Raw genomic sequence first — 16,695 nt, 5'->3', positions numbered from 1 at the left:
GGCTATGTGGTCTTGTGGTATGACACTCGCTTTCGGATATGAAGGTCCTGGGTTCGAGCCTCGCTCGGCGCATAGTTGAGTCATTGGAAAAGACTCTTTACTCACATTCTCTCACAAAACTCAGTGTAAAATGAGTACCTGGCCGTCAACAGCGCTGTCTCTGTCCAAAAAAAAAATGTAATATCGCCTAACAGGCGTCATGTCCGTTCTACATGTTACGTGTTGCTGTTGGTCAGGGACCCTTTGTAAAGCGCTTTGAGCACATTTAGTGGATATTGCGAGCTCTAGCTTATATTGAAATTAACAATGTTTGAATATCCATCATCTGTTTTTTCATACAAAACCTGGAGTTTTCTAACGACAGCCTCTATCAAAACTTCGGTTTCCATGATGAATCAAGAGAGAGAATGAGAGAAAAAAAAACGTGTCGGTGCTGGCCAAATTTTTAGTGCAACAGTAAAATAAAAACTCCAGCAAAACGACGGGTGTAGCACGGATACACCGCGGGTGTAAGACGGGTTCAGCACGGGACGGCGCTGGGTGAAAACTCGCCACTCCAATAGATAGTATGCGCTTAGCTAAGAAGCTCATAACATTGCCATCCGGAAGTATAACGGATCAACACACAAAAATGTGTGTATCCATGAACGTTTATAGTCGGGTTAATACAGTTCAGTGAGCATTACTCAAAAACGCGGATGGCAAAAAACAATAACAAAGACCTGAGTGACGTCATCTTCGAACTATCTATTGGTGTATGAGAAAGCATAGTACTTAAATTCAGACCCGTGAAAAAAACAAACAAACGGGCACGGACCGGCGACGGCTGGCGACGGGCTGACGACGGGCTAACTCTGTTTGGACTCTTAGTTTCTGTTGGTCACAAGGCTAAGGGAGGGGTTGGGTTATACAGGGTGTTTTTTAATTACTACCCGATAAAGAATTACAATAGCTTAAAAAATAGAAATGATAGAAACATCTAGTTTTTTGCATAGTTTCCCCATCACTATTCAAGTTTCTTTTTTACTTTTGTGGTGAGAATTTCATGAAGATGCTAGAAGTTGTAACAATACAGTCGCGTTATTTTTTTTTTTTTTTGTTTTTTTTTTTGGTAAAAAAGGGGGAAATTTGAGTCAAGCGACTTTTGACGCAAAAATTAGAAGAAAACTAAAAAAAAAAAAACGCGTCAAAAGTAACTTAAGTCAAATTTCTCCATCTTCCTGAAATGCGTCCCCTAACAAGTCTTGAAAAAGTAAGGAAAATTGTATTCATTACTGTGCCAAAACATTGTAATAAATACAAATTGTGGGACTGGCTGATTCGGCTACTCGGCATGTATCACTTGTGGCTATTATAGACCATATCTACCTTCAGTATATGCCTACCTGCTAGATCGGGTGGCCTTTCAGTTTGTTAGCAAGAGTCACAATGTTTTGAAATAGAAATGCATATAGTGACACTTTAACACCATAAATTGTAATTCATTGTTAACTCTCTTGTGTCCAAACTTTGTAAAGAGACAAAAGAATATGGAAGGCCAACATTTTTTGGGTGGTTCACATTACGCACAAAGACAATATACGCAACACCAATGTTTTATTGTTGTTGCTTACTGATTTTATATGTTGTGCCATTTGTAGATGTCAATCATTGAAACTATCAAGCCCATAATAATAATAATAATAATAATAATAATAATAATAATAATAATAATAATAATAATAATAATAATAATAATAATTTCTATAGTGCACCTTTCCACAAAAGGACACACACACACACACACACACACATATTATATAATATATAAATATAAATATTTTAGTGATCAAAAGAAAGTATACACTTGTTTTACCTACAGAATTGGTATAAAATATTGTTCTGGCTTATTTAAAACCTATATGTAATCATAGTGCTATCATTTATCTTTCATTTTGTTAGAATTTGTAACGTTTATGGTTGATCTTGTATGCAACATAGACTTTTTAAAACATGGTCTTCAAAAAGGGAAGTAACAAGTCAAAACATACACTATAATTATGACAAACAATGATATTTTAATAAAATTACTTGCGTTCATTTCATTTGAAGTGAAGTTAAATCTAATTCAATCAGTAACGAGTATGTCCACCGTTCGCTCTAATCACAGCATTACATCTCCTACACATGGAATTGGTCAATCTGGCCAGCTGGTGTTGAGGAATGTTATCCCAAGCTGTTCTTATGGCGTGGAACAGTTATTGCTCATTTTGCGGGTCTAATGAACGGACTTGGCGGCCGATTATGTTCCACATATGTTCTATTGGATTTAGATCGGGGGATATTGCAGGCCACAGGCTAATAACGTTCACTTTATTTGCTGCTATAAAATCCCTTGTTACAATAGCTCGGTGGGATGGTGCATAGTCGTGATGGAATGAAAAATTAGGATGTTCATGAAAAACTGAAAGTACTTGGGCTCTTTCAGAAATAACCGAAAAATGCCCATTGCTCAGCAACCAGTGGGGATTTTTTTAATTCTGTAAACGACATGATATTCCTTATTTCCTTACGGATATTCCCTGAAATTATGAAGTGCATCATTTTGCACAATGAATTTCTAGACGATTTTAAAGATGGCGGCCCACCTTGAAACTTGGTCAAAGGAGGAAATCAGAGCTGTCATACGTTTTTTGAACGCCAAAAGTCTGAATCCTACCGAAATTCATAAAGAACTTCAGAGTGTATATGGTGAGCATGTTATAAGCCGTACACAAGTCTATCACTGGTGTAATTTGTTTGAAGCCGGCCATTCCGACTTGACAGACAGGGAAGGGAGAGGGCGTTCGATAACTGCGACGTCAGAAGACAATGTGAAGCGAGTTGATGAGCTTATTCGTCAAGACAGGAGGTTGAAACTTCATGAAATCGCAAGCAGTCTTGAAATTTCGGAAACTTCTGCCCATAGAATTGTATTTGATGAACTTGGCTACAGAAAAGTCAGCGCAAGATGGGTTCCTAAGCAATTGACAGACAATCATAAAGAACAAAGATTGGACATCTGCAGTGAACTTTTGAGAAGAAGCAAGAGCTCACGCAGGGTTCACGGGCATACTGCCAACGCCGGCGGAGACTTTCTAGGGTACGATGTGACTTTTCTTGACAGCATAGTCACTGGTGATGAGACTTGGTTGCACCATTGCACCCCAGAAACAAAGCAAGATTCGATGACATCCTCACCTCTCGCGAAGAAATTCAAAGTCATGCGGTCAGCAAAGAAAATAATGGGAACTGTTTTCTGGGACAGTCGTGGTGTTATTCTGTTCGAAACCTTATAACCTGGAGAAACAATCAATGCTGCAAGATACTGCCAAACTCTTGACAAGCTTAGGGAGGCCATTTGCAGAAAGCGCCCAGGGCAGTTAACCAACGGGGTCATTTTGCAACACGACAACGCTACACCCCACACAGCACGAGTGACGCAAGGTTGGCTAGAGAAATATGGATGGGAGATTTTGCCACACCCACCACACAGTCCAGACCTCGCACCATCTGATTATCACCTCTTTGGGCCACTGAAACGTGAGCTGGCAGGAAAGCGCTTTGATGTCGATGAAGAGCTAGTTGACCATGTGCGGAAATAGGGTACAAAACCTTGACGGAAATTTCTTCCGAGAGGGTATCTATTCCATGGTGCGGCGTTGGCAGAAGTGTGTCGACAGACTTGGCTGTTACGTAGAGAAATGAAGGACGAGTCAAGGTATGAACACGTGCAAGAATTTTGTTGATAGCATAAAAAACGCGGATTTTACAGGCATTTTTCGGTTAATTATTAAAGAGCCCTCGTACATGGGGTTGTAAAATGTGTTGGATGTACCTTGCATCGGTTAGGGATGCATTTACTTGGACTAGAGGTGTCTTATAGTCTCTGCTTATTCCACCCCACACCATCACTTGTCCATATCCTCTGTTTGGGAATTCCACGACACAAGAATCGTGAAATCACTCGTGTAATCTTCGGTAACAACGTAATCTACCATCATTTCTTCCAATCACAAAGCGTAATTCATCTGAGAAGAGAACAAATCACCACGCATGCATTGTCCAGCGCCGATGAGCACGGGCCCACTGAAGACGGGCCAGCCAGAAGAGAACAAATGACCACGCATGCATTGTCCAGCGCAGATGAGTACATGACCACTGAAAACGGGCCAACCGGTGATGTGCTCTAAGAAGTTGTCTCATCCACGGGCGTTTGCGATAATGTCATGCTCTCTAAGTTTGCAAGGAACAGTCTGTCGACTAATTCGTGTACCTGGGAACTCTAGCGCAGTTTCAGTCGCCGTCCCAAAACAATCCCGTAGATGTAGGGTGCGTATAAAACGGTCCTCACCTTGTGTTGTTACTCGTGGTCTGCCAGTTCGATTTCGGTCCCTTACCGTTTGTGTTATTTCAAATCGATCCACTAAAGAATATACAGTTCTCCTTGTGATATTAAATATTCTTGCAACATTGGTCACAGACTGTCCAGCTTGAAGATGACCAATGGCACGTGCACGTTGTTCTATACTAAGTCGTGGCATCGCGAAGATTAATGGGTGATATTTTGTATTGTGTTTTCCTGCCTTGAAAATAGTTCAAGAAGACACGGATGACAAAAAAATTAATCTACACACTTCCTGTCCACAGTAAGGGGCTAAAAGGTTATTTTAGCACGTGTGCGACGTGGTGAGCGAATTTCAGGCCAAACATTAAAACATCGACTATCGGTACACAGAAAGGGTAATGGTAAACGACTCAGTGGAAAATCATTAGCCTACGTCAACGGATAAAAAAGTAACGACGATTTTGAATGTGTATACTTTCTTTTGATCTCAAGTATATATATAATATATATATATATATATATATATATATATATATATATATATATATATATATATATATATATATATACAACAAACCAAACTCATGTAACACACAGTCCTGACGATGGCTGAAAAGCCCTGAAACATCAATGTAGACTGACTCCAACATTGTGGTAAATTTTAAAATTTAAAAAAAAAAAAAAAAAAAAAAAAAATATATATATATATATATATATATATATAATATATATATATATGTGTGTGTGTGTGTGTGTGTGTGTGTGTGTGTGATTGAGGGGAGTTAGCCGGAACCACTCGACAGTTTCTTGGAGCGAATTATTAATTTATTTGTTCTCACTTCGTTTTTTACATATTCTACATTTATATATATATATATATATATATATATATATATATATATATATATATAATATTATATATAATAATATATATATATATAATCAATAAAATCACTCGCAGAAATATAAAAGGAAGTACTCTGTCTTGTATGTGTGAGTTGTATTCATAAAAGTGTTTGACACAACTAAGGTACGGAGTTAATGGCAATGGCATTCTCACATTAACTCACTCAATCCTGTAGATTTTTGCTATCAAAACTGGATAAAATGTATTAAAAATGGGCATGTACATAGAGAGTTTTATTCAAATATTATTAACATGTAAAAAACTAAAAACATTAGCTTTGATACTACGCCTATAATCTGTCTCAGAAAAATGTAATAAATAGGAATGGGGGAAACGTAACCCGGGTTAACAACGGATATAGTCGGTGTTAGGGTTGAGTGAGTTAAAACAATCAGGACAGAAGACAGCGAAATAAAGAAGGAAAATAAAGGCCGGAAAAAAATCTTCTTCAGCAGCTATGTATTCAAGTATTATAACACACGAATTGCATGCCATCTTTAGGAGAGGCAAAGGTTACTTAATCCCCTCAAGCCATGGGTCGCACAAGGTTTCTACCAGGGACTTCCGTTTCGGTCTATCGGTTGCCTGGACACCGATGTCATTCAATGTAAAGCCAGCATCTTTTAGTATTTATCCATGTATCTTCTCCGGTGTTCCAAGGGCCTGCCTTTCGCCATCAGCCGTCCATCGGAGTGCAGTTTTTGGCGAAACAGTTGCCTCCATTTTGGCAATGGGTCCTATCCATCTCCAAAGTTAAGTGAATGGAGAAAGTTCATGACTCACATATTATCTCAACGTACTCCGGTGAGAAAGAGTGTTTGGCTGATACCAGCGTTGTCCTTTCTAATAGAAATAATAACAGAATATTTATAAAGTGAAAACCTGTATAATGGGTGATTTCTAAAAATAAAATCCAATGGTTACGGTGGAAAAAGTTGATTGTGAACTATGATGGACGAAGAATAGAGAAATAGTCGTACTCGTGTATCAATCAGCATTTCAATATTATATCTATATGATCCTGTATTGATAAGTATTTGTTTTAATTTAAACCAAAACAAAATAACTCTTTTCTAAAATGATCTTTGCTTATTGATTTGGATTTTTGTGATGTGAAATCCATTTTTTCCATCCAGACATTATCAACTGTGTGCAACGATTTTTACATGGCCCCATAATTTCTATTTTCAGCAATGCTTCAAGAAAAATTAGATTGTTCCAAAAAAAAAAATCCCTTTTACTGTGCCCGTAACGCTTTATGTGGGTCCCCTGCACTAAATGTAGAGGACACGTCATAACGGCCGTAGGCGGTATTGTATTGTAATTTGTTACCAACAGAGACAGCGATGGTCCACCGGCCAGATATTCATTTCAGACCTGAGTATAGGAAATTAAGCAGCGCAAACATTGCCTAGGTGGTCTTCCCTTTCTGGCTGATGCTAAGCAAGTCCCGGAAATATTGGAGAATCCAAACAACACAGTTGAATCATTTAGAGATTGAGCTGGTCCAACTGACTCAAAAAGGAAAGTAAGTAACGCTTCAGTGGATCCCTAGTCATTGTGGCATCGTAGGAAATGAATTCTTTAACACCCTGTCTAAATACTCTTCAATAGTTGTAACGTCACTTCCTTCCTAATGACGCATAGTAACTTAGTAACACTGGCTCTAAACTATCAGAACAATGGCGGACGCCGTATGAAAATTTTTTTTTTCCGGCGAGCATAAAAACGTATCCAGAGGGAAAAAAAAAACATTATAAATCTGATCATGTTTTTGACTTTTTGACTTTTACACATTCTGATCACAAGTCATATGAAAAGTTCTAGCCAGCATGAAGAATAAAACGTAATGATTTTCTTTGTTTAGAACCAAGATAGCCGCCGGGAGGCGTGACATCAAACTACTGAATCCAATTGGGAGCAAACCAGCCTCAAGAAGAAAACACGTATGAAATCGGTTAATAGGGAATGAGATTAGCGGAAGAGTAGCGTCCCTTGATTGGACGCCACCGGTGGAGACATGCGATTATACTACTACTACTACTACTACTACTACTACTACTACTACTACTACTACTACTACTACTACTACTACTACTAGTACTTATTGTATTACTAATACTTCTTCCAATATTACAAGTCTAAAATGTCTTTTATCTTCCATTATACGTCAAAAATGCCAATACGGAGTCGGCGAAGGGCGATGTTGAAAGGTACTACAGCAGAAGTTGTAAAAACAAAGGTGCTCTAACCAAACTTTCGCACAGTATAGACCACAAAATTTAAAAACTTATAACTTTCAACTGAGGATATATTTCCTTTGGATAAGGGGATTTCACTAATTATGAAAAAGAATTAAAGAATGAAAAATAATATCAAACTTTAAAATATAATGTTATTGGGGTGAGAGAAAAAGATGTTTAGAATCAAACACACGGTTCGATAAAACTTAAAGATCGCCGAAAAACTATTTAACTCACCGCGCGGTTTCACTGGAAGCGAGGACGAGAGACGCATGCGCAAAACCATGTTGACGGTCTCTCTGTAATTACTTCTCCGCCGGTGACGTCCAATCAAGGGACGCTAGTCTTCCGCTAACCTCATTCCCTATATCAAATCCATTATCCCACAAGAGGCCAAAACTTCATGGAAAAAGGAGCAACCAGAATACATGAAAAATGACCCCATAACACATCTCAAAAGACAAGGTCAAGTTGCTCGTTTCAGACTTCGCTGCGGACATAACCATCTCCGACACCACATGTTCAAAACATTTAACATTTGATAAACAGACATGTGTGAACGTGGAGAGTGGAAGCAGGATGCTACATTTGTTTTGCAGGGCTGTACAAAGATCATTGAGCAAAGGCATTCGGCCTGTGAAGACTACACTAAAGTCGAAGCTCAAAGGGTTTCAGCACGAGCTTGGGAAGACCACAGCATTCCTGCATCTTGCTGACCTTCAATCATTCAGACGTCATGAGGCAGAAGAAGAAGAAGAAGAAGAAGAAGAAGAAGAAGAAGAAGAAGAAGAAGAAGAAGAAGAAGAAGAAGACCTGAGTATGGTGATACAACGTGAGTAAAGAGCCCATTCCAAGGACTCAACTTTGTGCCTTCGAACTTTTATCCTCAAGCAATGGAACTAAAACCCGCAAGTCAATGATATTTCCGTGCATTATGCGGTTCACCACCCTTTATTTGGTAACCAGACAGTCAGTATGACTGAGTGGGATTTAAATACGACTGAGTGGGGTTCCTGGCCTCCCATAGTGGGCAGCGTGGCACTTACTGTGTCTTCTATCCCCTTATCTGTTTTCCAATGTGCTCTCTGTCTTTGTCTTGGGATGAGATTACTTGGTTTTGTCCTGGCCTGATCGGAGTCCTTGGCTGGGAAACAGTCAACAATATAGTTATTGTTTTGGGAGATATTTTTTCCTTGAAAATCATCTCTCTGTTATGTATTGTGATACTTGTTATTTTGAATGTTAGTTGGATACTGTGCTGGTGTCCGGATGGGACGTTTGGGTGATCTCAAACTAAGTACATTGATGGTATGCTCTTGGAGTATTTATCTGATCCCTATATGTTCCCGGTTCTCCTTTACCGTACTATTTCTTGAGTGCTTTAATTGTAATTCTAGAATTTGTCTATCCCATTTTATTCCCTTTTACTAGCACTAATATAACTTAAATGTGTTCCAAGCGCCGTAAAACCCTTTAAAACAAAAACAAACAAAGAAACAGTCTGTATGAAATCACATTTTAAATCAATACAAGTTACCTATACTCTCACATTATCCCTCACTGCCTATAGCCAAGTTCACATTCGTAACCCAGTTGAGTGAGTGACAATCATAATGTACCTTACTATATAGGACACAATACCGGGTTCATAATTTGTTTATCATTGTCTCTCTTGTAGATACTTGTCGGACTCACTGTCGCTGGGCTTTGTCAGTATATCGAACGAGGAGCAAACTTCATAAACAGGCAAGTTTGAATTAAAGGTCCCAGGTTAGATTGTTGGGTATGCATGTAGATTGCGTAGTAGGTTCGTTGACAGAATAGTTTGTAGGTCGATAGGTGGTAGGTATATGAGAGATAATAAGTTGATCGGGGCGTAGCTAGCTGCCATTCCTTCCTACAATATATTTTTCAATAATCTGTAATTCCGTAGAAAAATTGATAGCTAGATTGGTAGATTAGCATGCAAGTAATTAAAGATCTCATCCTAATGTATTGTCACTCGACTGGAAGCGACGACCAGTGACGTGTACGTTAAAAATATGGCTTGCGATGTTAATACAGAAATCAATTCGGTCTTACAAGACAGGAAAACACGGTTGTCATGGAAACCAGAATGACGCGCGAAAACGTCGTGTCTCATGTGAGCGTGTGATGCGTGTGTTTAATACAATGCCAAATGGATTTGCCATTTTTATATCTGTCTTTTCAATCAGGTAACAATTAAACCTAGCACTTGTTTGTATGCGTATGTAAAAAATTATTTTATCTCTTTTGGATTATTTTATTATATTATATTAATGAATAGCACTTAACTTTAAAGTATTAAAAATAAGCCTTATTAAACAGATGTATAGAGTGGATTTATTCAGTGATGCGACAGTGTGTCTTTGGAGATGCAAAATCGATATTCCGACTTCCGACGTGGATGCCTCTTTCTCTCCGTGTATTACAACTATTATCTTTCTGCAACTTAAAACTGAATCCCAATAAGTGATTGATAATGATTATGATATTAATTATTTAGAGGGTAACGTATCTGTTAGTTAATGTATCTGCGGAGGTCGCATGTTCGACCACTCTGTTATTTATTCTTATACCGATTCTTCTTTTGCTTTGGCATTAATTGAAAGAATTACTTTTACTGCAATGACTTTCAACTACTATGATGATTTCTGTTTTTATCAATGAGTAAAACTGGTCGTCATATTTTTTATCTCTCAAAACCAATTTTGTAATTATTTTTTTTTCAGACGTACTCGCAAGTTATTAAACAAGTCGAATCATGGAAGCCATTTCTTCTCTCGAGTTAAAAGGTATTGTTAAAATTTTGATTTCTACTCAAAAACATTATTCCGAACTAAACCAGTTTATGCTCCAAACCCGAGACTGAAATTCAAAGATGGGGATGCATTCGGAGTGGCAACCAGTTTTAACAGCAGACGATGCTACGTATATAATATGTCAGGCCGTGCCAAGTCGGTGAACATCCTCTTGCTCATAATGGCTCAGGATTTCGCAGCTTTGTTGGGTGATTACTTGTTTTGTTTTGTTTGTTTTTATTTTTAAGGGTTTTACGGCTTGCAACACATTTAGGTTATATCAGCGCCAATAAAAAGGAAGAAAATGGGATAGTAAAAAGTTCTAGAATTACAATTAAAGCATCCAAGAGAAAGTAAGACATAGGGGAACTGGGAACAAATAGGGATCAGATGCAGATTCCAAGAGCAAACCATCAATGTACTTAGTTTGAGATCACCTATAAGTCTCATCCGGACACAAGCACAAAATCCAACAAAGAGGAATACACTCAAATGCTTACATTATACATAAAAAATAAAAAAACATAATAATACATAACAGAGAGATGATTTACAAGGAAAAAAAAATCATCTCCCAAAACAATAACTATGCATTTGACTGTTTCCCTCCCAGCTAGGACTCAGGCCAGCGCCAGGACAAAACCAAGTAATCTCTTTCCAAGACAAAGACAGAAAGCAAGTTGGAAAACAGATATAGGGGATAGAAGACACAGCAAGTACCTCCCTGCCCACTATGGGAGGGTGATTACTTCTCACTAAATTCTAAGACTATAAACTTTTAGGTTTACACATGGTTTTGTGTATTTCTTCGATTGATATGGTGAGTAGAAATGATGTGTATTTTAGCTAAATAATACCATCAATTGAATCTATGGGTGTAGGTAAAATACGCACAACACCCGCCAGCCAAATCAAACAAAACTGTGTGTAACTCTTCCAGAGGACTGAGTACATACCTTGAGTAATTCATTTTCCGGTGCCAGAGCGATAGCATCTTACTTTCTAGTCTAAATAAACGATCGTCGTCAATAAAGAGTATCCATCCTCGCTCTTTTACGTCCCGCAATCCTCAGATTCTGCCTTTACATTCGGCTACTAAAATAATTATGCCACCTTTATGTAACTTATTCATTATTACTTTTCCGAAGTACTGGGTACATACACTTTCCCAAGGATTTAGGAACCAAAAGAGGGTTTGATCTCTCTCTCTCTCTCTCAGCCAGGCGGAGGGTGCGGTGTCAGTTGGATCCCGGGTTAATGCTGACAACACGATATTTTTGTTTTCTGTTTTCATCTGACACTTCTCCATACTCTACATTTCTTATCAGTATTGAAACAAGTGCCCGCCCCACACGTTTTCTGAGTTTTCTTCTCTATTACCCTAGAAAGAGGAGAGCTAACGTAGCTCCTCTTTCTAGGCTATTACTATGCTACATAATTTTAAATGGTGATTTAATTATTTGGGTTATTTCCCTTGAAATTTGCCTATATCGGGGATTTTAGGCTTGTCACACCATCGTAATTGGCTTCAACAGTCATGACGTCACTTCCCTCGTAATGACGCATAGTAACTTAGTAACTGGCTCTAAAGTATCGGAATAAGGGCGGACGCCCTTATGAAATAGTTTCCCGACGAGCATATAAAAGTGTATCCAGAGGAGAAAAACATTATAAATCTGATCACGTTTTGACTACTATACATTCTGATCACATGACATATATGTAAGGTTCTAGCCAGCATAAAGAATCAATACCAATTTTCTTTGTTTAGATCCACGCTGCTAGCCTTTGCTGGGCAACGTGACATCAGATTATTGAATCTAATTGTGCACATTTTAATTACCTTCACTATTTCTTTGTGATTTTTTTTAAAAAAAAGATACTCTGCATTGCAATCTTCTCATTGTCATCTCCAGACTTGTTCCGAAAATGCCCTCGTCTCAAAAGCAATTTGAGTGGTCAAGAACTTCGCGCCATTTCAGACATCATTGATCAACGCGTTCGGATACAACATAGCCAGCTGTTGATTAAAATAGCCAGGCTTGAAATGTACCAGAGCGCTTTTGACAAGAGAAAGGCGCTCATTTTGAAATCGGATGAAGAAAGACTGGCATCGCCAAAACACAGTCTTGAAATGAAAGGCAAGAAAAACTGGAAATGCCAGGATCATTCGAAGACTTATCGACCGGTACGTGTTACTTTTACATTGCCATGTGTAGATAAAGATAATGATTCTTCCCCCAAAAACAACAGATGCGATAGTAAAGATTCGATATCTAAGAAAACAGCGTTGAAAGAATCCTCAAAAAACTGTTGTACAGACAGAAATCCGGGAGTCTTTGGAACTTGCTCCGTAAAAAACGAAGATGTTCTGTGTGAAGGTGACATAGGAATGAGCAAGTCTGAAACAAAACAGAATACAGAGGACGTGTTAGTGACAAATGTAACACAGAAAATCGTCTCTTACCCCATGTCTCTGCCTACGTCATTGACCAATGAGGTCATATCCTCTGAATGGTGTGAAGAAATTAAAAAGAGAGATACACTGATAAAGAATCTTACAAAAGAAATAGATTTTTACAAAACGATATTGAATGAAAGATCAGATTACGAACAAATTCTGCAAGAGTCTTTGCGACAACAACGATTAATCAATCAGCTGAAAATTGAATTGAATTCGAAAGGAAAGGACAATTTAGATTTAATGAAAGACATTGAAAGAATGAGATACGCCATGTCCTGTAAAGATCACACCTGTCACGGGCTTAATGACGAACCACCAAATGCGAAATCTAGAGATAGCCAACTACAGGATAACAAGAAGGGCACGGGGTTCGACAGGAAATCCGGATGCTGTGATTCTGTTTTAATTTCAAGTCGATATTTATTCATGGACTGTGCTAATACCGCTAATTGCCCGTGGAGGAAACAGCTTGCATCCTGCAGGTCGATACTCTCGAAAAAGTATCAAGAGAACGCAAATTTAAACTTCATGTTGACACAAACCCAAGAGAAACTATCCAAGTATCAGTTTAAATGAATAGTTTTCAATATTTCTGCACCGATCTTTATAATCTTCTTCGTAGAACAGATTAGTGAAGTTGCCATCAACAAGTTATAATCCTATCAAATTGTAATTGTAAACTATTGGACAAAGACCCAACGCCCCCCCCCCCCTCCCCAACCCAACTATACCCGTCTGCTGGCTTAACCAAAGGATTGCTGTGACGGTGTGAAATTAGAAACGATACATTAATAAATATGTGACCCATCGCCTTAAATCGTTATTATGTCAGCTGATTCAGATAATCAAAGATTGAATTTATAGCCAAGAATATTAAAATTTGGGCTGAACTCTCTCCACTACGGTTTAAAATTGAACAAAATTGTTTGATTTTTCACTTATATGAACTCAAACAAATTAAGTTAGTTTCTTTTGTTGAAGACAAATTACAGTTTCTTAAGGAACCAAAAGCTAAAAATTCATCTTTCGGACCATTTTTATTAAGTCAAATTCTGACATCCCTACATAGTGCTGTTTTGAGGCCATGGATCACATTAAAAAAAGAATATATTCCAGGTATGTTTGTTGTCAGAGAATGGAACTGTATTGTATATATGCTATACATTCATCAAGGAATGATCGAACGTTACATCTAATCTACAAGAAACAAAATAAAACTTGTCACAAGGACAGGGGCGGATATACCCACTACTTCACTAATCAACCATGCGCATCCCTACCCCAAGTAGGATTCAATAGTCTGATGTCACGTCCGCCCAGCAACCAGCAGCTTGGTTCTAAACAAAGTAAATCGGTACTTTTTATTCTTCATGCTGGCTGTTTGTTTTGTTTTTAAGGGTTTTACGGCGCTTGCAACATATCAGCGCCAGTAAAAAGGAAGAAAATGGGATAGTAAAAAGTCTAGATTTACAATGAAAGCACCAAAGAAAATGTAAGACAAAGAGGAACTGAGAACAAATAGGGATCAGATGAAGATTCCAAGAGCATGCCACCAATGTACTTAGTTTGAGATCACCTATAAGTCTCATCCGGACACAAGCACAATATCCAACAAAGAGGAATACACTCAAATGCTTACATTATACATTAAAAATAACAAATATAATAATACATTGCAGAGAGATGATTTACAAGGAAAAAAATATCATCCCCCAAAACAAGAATTATGCATTTGACTGTTTCCCTCCCAGCTAGGGCCAGGAAAAAAACAAGTAATCTCATTCCAAGACAAAGACAGAAAGCATGTTGGAAAACAGATATAAGGGGATAGAAGACACAGTATGTACCTCCCTGCCCGCTATGGGAGGTTCATGCTGGCTAGAACTTTTTCACATGTCATGTGATCAGAATGTATAAAAGTCAAAACATTATCAGATTTATCATGTTTTTCTCCTCTGGATACACTTTTATGCTAGTCGAAGTATTTCGTAAGGGCGGTGATGGAGATAATGGTGTCCGCCATTGTTCCGATAGTTTAGAACCAGTTACTATGCGTCATTTCGAAGGAAGTGACGTCAATAGTATTGAATCCTATTGCGCCTCCCCCCCCCCCCACCCCTACCTCCTATTCCGACTCCCCCTTCTATTGAAGTTTAGCCAAAGTGCACACCCCTTCCCCCTCCTAGAGTACTAAATTTAGTAACATTTTCATGATGTGTTCGAATTAGGGGAGTTCTTCTCAATTAAATAGATATAAAGAAGAGAGAGAGAGAGATAGAGAGAGAGAGAGAGAGAGAGAGAGAGAGAGAGACACACAGAGAGAGAGAGAGAGAGAGAGAGAGAGAGATTTATGCTGGTGCTGTGTTTATGTCCCTTTTTTCTTTTATAAAATGAGGTGTCACCTAACAATAATTGCCTCCTGGGACAATTATTATTATTATTATTGTTATTATTATCATCATCATCGATCATCAATCATTATTATTATTATCATCATCATCATCGATCATCAATCATTATTATTATTGTTATTATTATCATCATCATCGATCATCAATCATTATTATTATTATTATTATTAAAAGGCTAATTGTCCAATGTTTATATTATTCCTGTATTAATAGAAAATTAACTATTTCTCTCGCAAGAAAATATCTGGGGTTTTTTTTTTTCATTTCCACTGAAAAGTTATAGGGTTTTTAGAGGTGAGGCTTTAATTATTCCCAGAGTACAATAAAAAAATTTAAAAAACCCAACAAAAACACAAGCAAATCTGTTTTGTTTTGGGTGGGGGCGAGGGGACGGGTCATGAATGGAACAAAAATAGATAGTACCCTATTGTACACCAGAATGACTTTCCACTTTGATTTTTCATTCCATTCGGTAATAATCTTGACTAAAATAAATGACAAATTGTGCTATCCCAGTCTCTGGAGAACATGTCCCCTTTCCACCTCTTTAAAAGTCATGTTTAAAGTAGTTGGTAAATTAGTCGCCAGAATCCCATCAACTCAATCAAATTATCTAAAAATCTCCCGGAAGCATTTGACGTTTCATTCATATAAATGTCGTAAAGTCGCTTTAAATTTTCCACCTTTTAAAATAGCTTATAGATATATTACGGTGTAGTTCGTACATAGACGTCTAGTTGAATTTTCCCCCCATTAAATGTACCATAATTTTGTCTCTAAAAAAGTGTTGCTTTTAATTTATAAACTATAATAGATGTAAAAGCGGCAATACACTATCTTCCACATTGTTAATCTAGCATAATATTTTCATAAACATTTTTTTTAATGCCAAGCTCATAATCAAGTCTATCTATTCGTTATATATACCTGTCAAAAATCCCAATTTTGGTTTGAACACCAGGTGTTTGGTATTACAAGGGGCGTTCAATAAGTTGGGTCTTTATTGTTTTTACCTGACCTTGAACTTGAAGGAATGAAGCTCCAATGTTGAAAGCTGGTGTTGAGATATCTATTTCTCAAAACAATCCCCAGCCACAAAAACACATTTTAACCATATGAAAGTGACAAATTATGGAACAGACACCGGTGTGATATAAAGATCTGAAAAGTATGTATGAAACAGTACCAGACAGACAAAACAAGAAAGAAAAACATGCCAAAAAAAAGTATGCCAAAAAAAAAAAAAAGGATGCCAAAAAAATCAGTCTTCCTCGACTGGCACTGTGATACACACACTTTTTCAGATCAAATTTTAAGCATTGAATGGTGATCTAAAAGTACTTCAAAATAGAATAACTGATTTTATTAAAGGAGAAAGCTTTCAACTTCATTGATCATTGATCACATCATCATCCGTTTTAAATCAACTGCATTTCAATGTTTTCTTCAATTCTTGATATTAATATTAAATTTTAAAATGAC

General features: G+C 37.6%; 1 protein-coding gene across 1 annotated transcript; it reads left to right on the top strand.

Annotated features, from left to right (window-relative positions):
• The first annotated feature begins 10,266 nt into the window (after positions 1–10,266).
• On the top strand, positions 10,267–15,997 carry LOC144969645 (uncharacterized). The gene is made up of 2 exons (XM_078908787.1): positions 10,267–10,332; positions 12,255–15,997. The coding sequence occupies exons 1-2, from the start codon at positions 10,302–10,304 to the stop codon at positions 13,376–13,378; spliced, it is 1,155 nt and encodes a 384-aa protein (XP_078764913.1). The 5' UTR covers positions 10,267–10,301; the 3' UTR covers positions 13,379–15,997.
• The last annotated feature ends 698 nt before the right edge of the window (positions 15,998–16,695 follow it).

This window comes from Berghia stephanieae, chromosome 3 (genome assembly GCF_034508935.2).
Source record: "Berghia stephanieae isolate SIO BIC M18660-M18661 chromosome 3, UCSD_Bste_1.3, whole genome shotgun sequence".
Classification (NCBI taxonomy): Eukaryota; Metazoa; Mollusca; class Gastropoda; order Nudibranchia; family Aeolidiidae; genus Berghia; species Berghia stephanieae.
The sequence above is the reverse complement of the archived record's forward strand: the minus strand, read 5'-3'. Positions and strand labels throughout refer to the sequence as shown.

Excerpts from the sequence above, each read along its gene's own strand:
- LOC144969645 (XM_078908787.1), top strand. The coding sequence starts at position 10,302 with ATGGAAGCCATTTCTTCTCTCGAGTTAAAAG. Across the intron at positions 10,333-12,254 it reads TTCTTCTCTCGAGTTAAAAG|ACTTGTTCCGAAAATGCCCT; the intron begins GTATTGTTAAAA and ends TGTCATCTCCAG.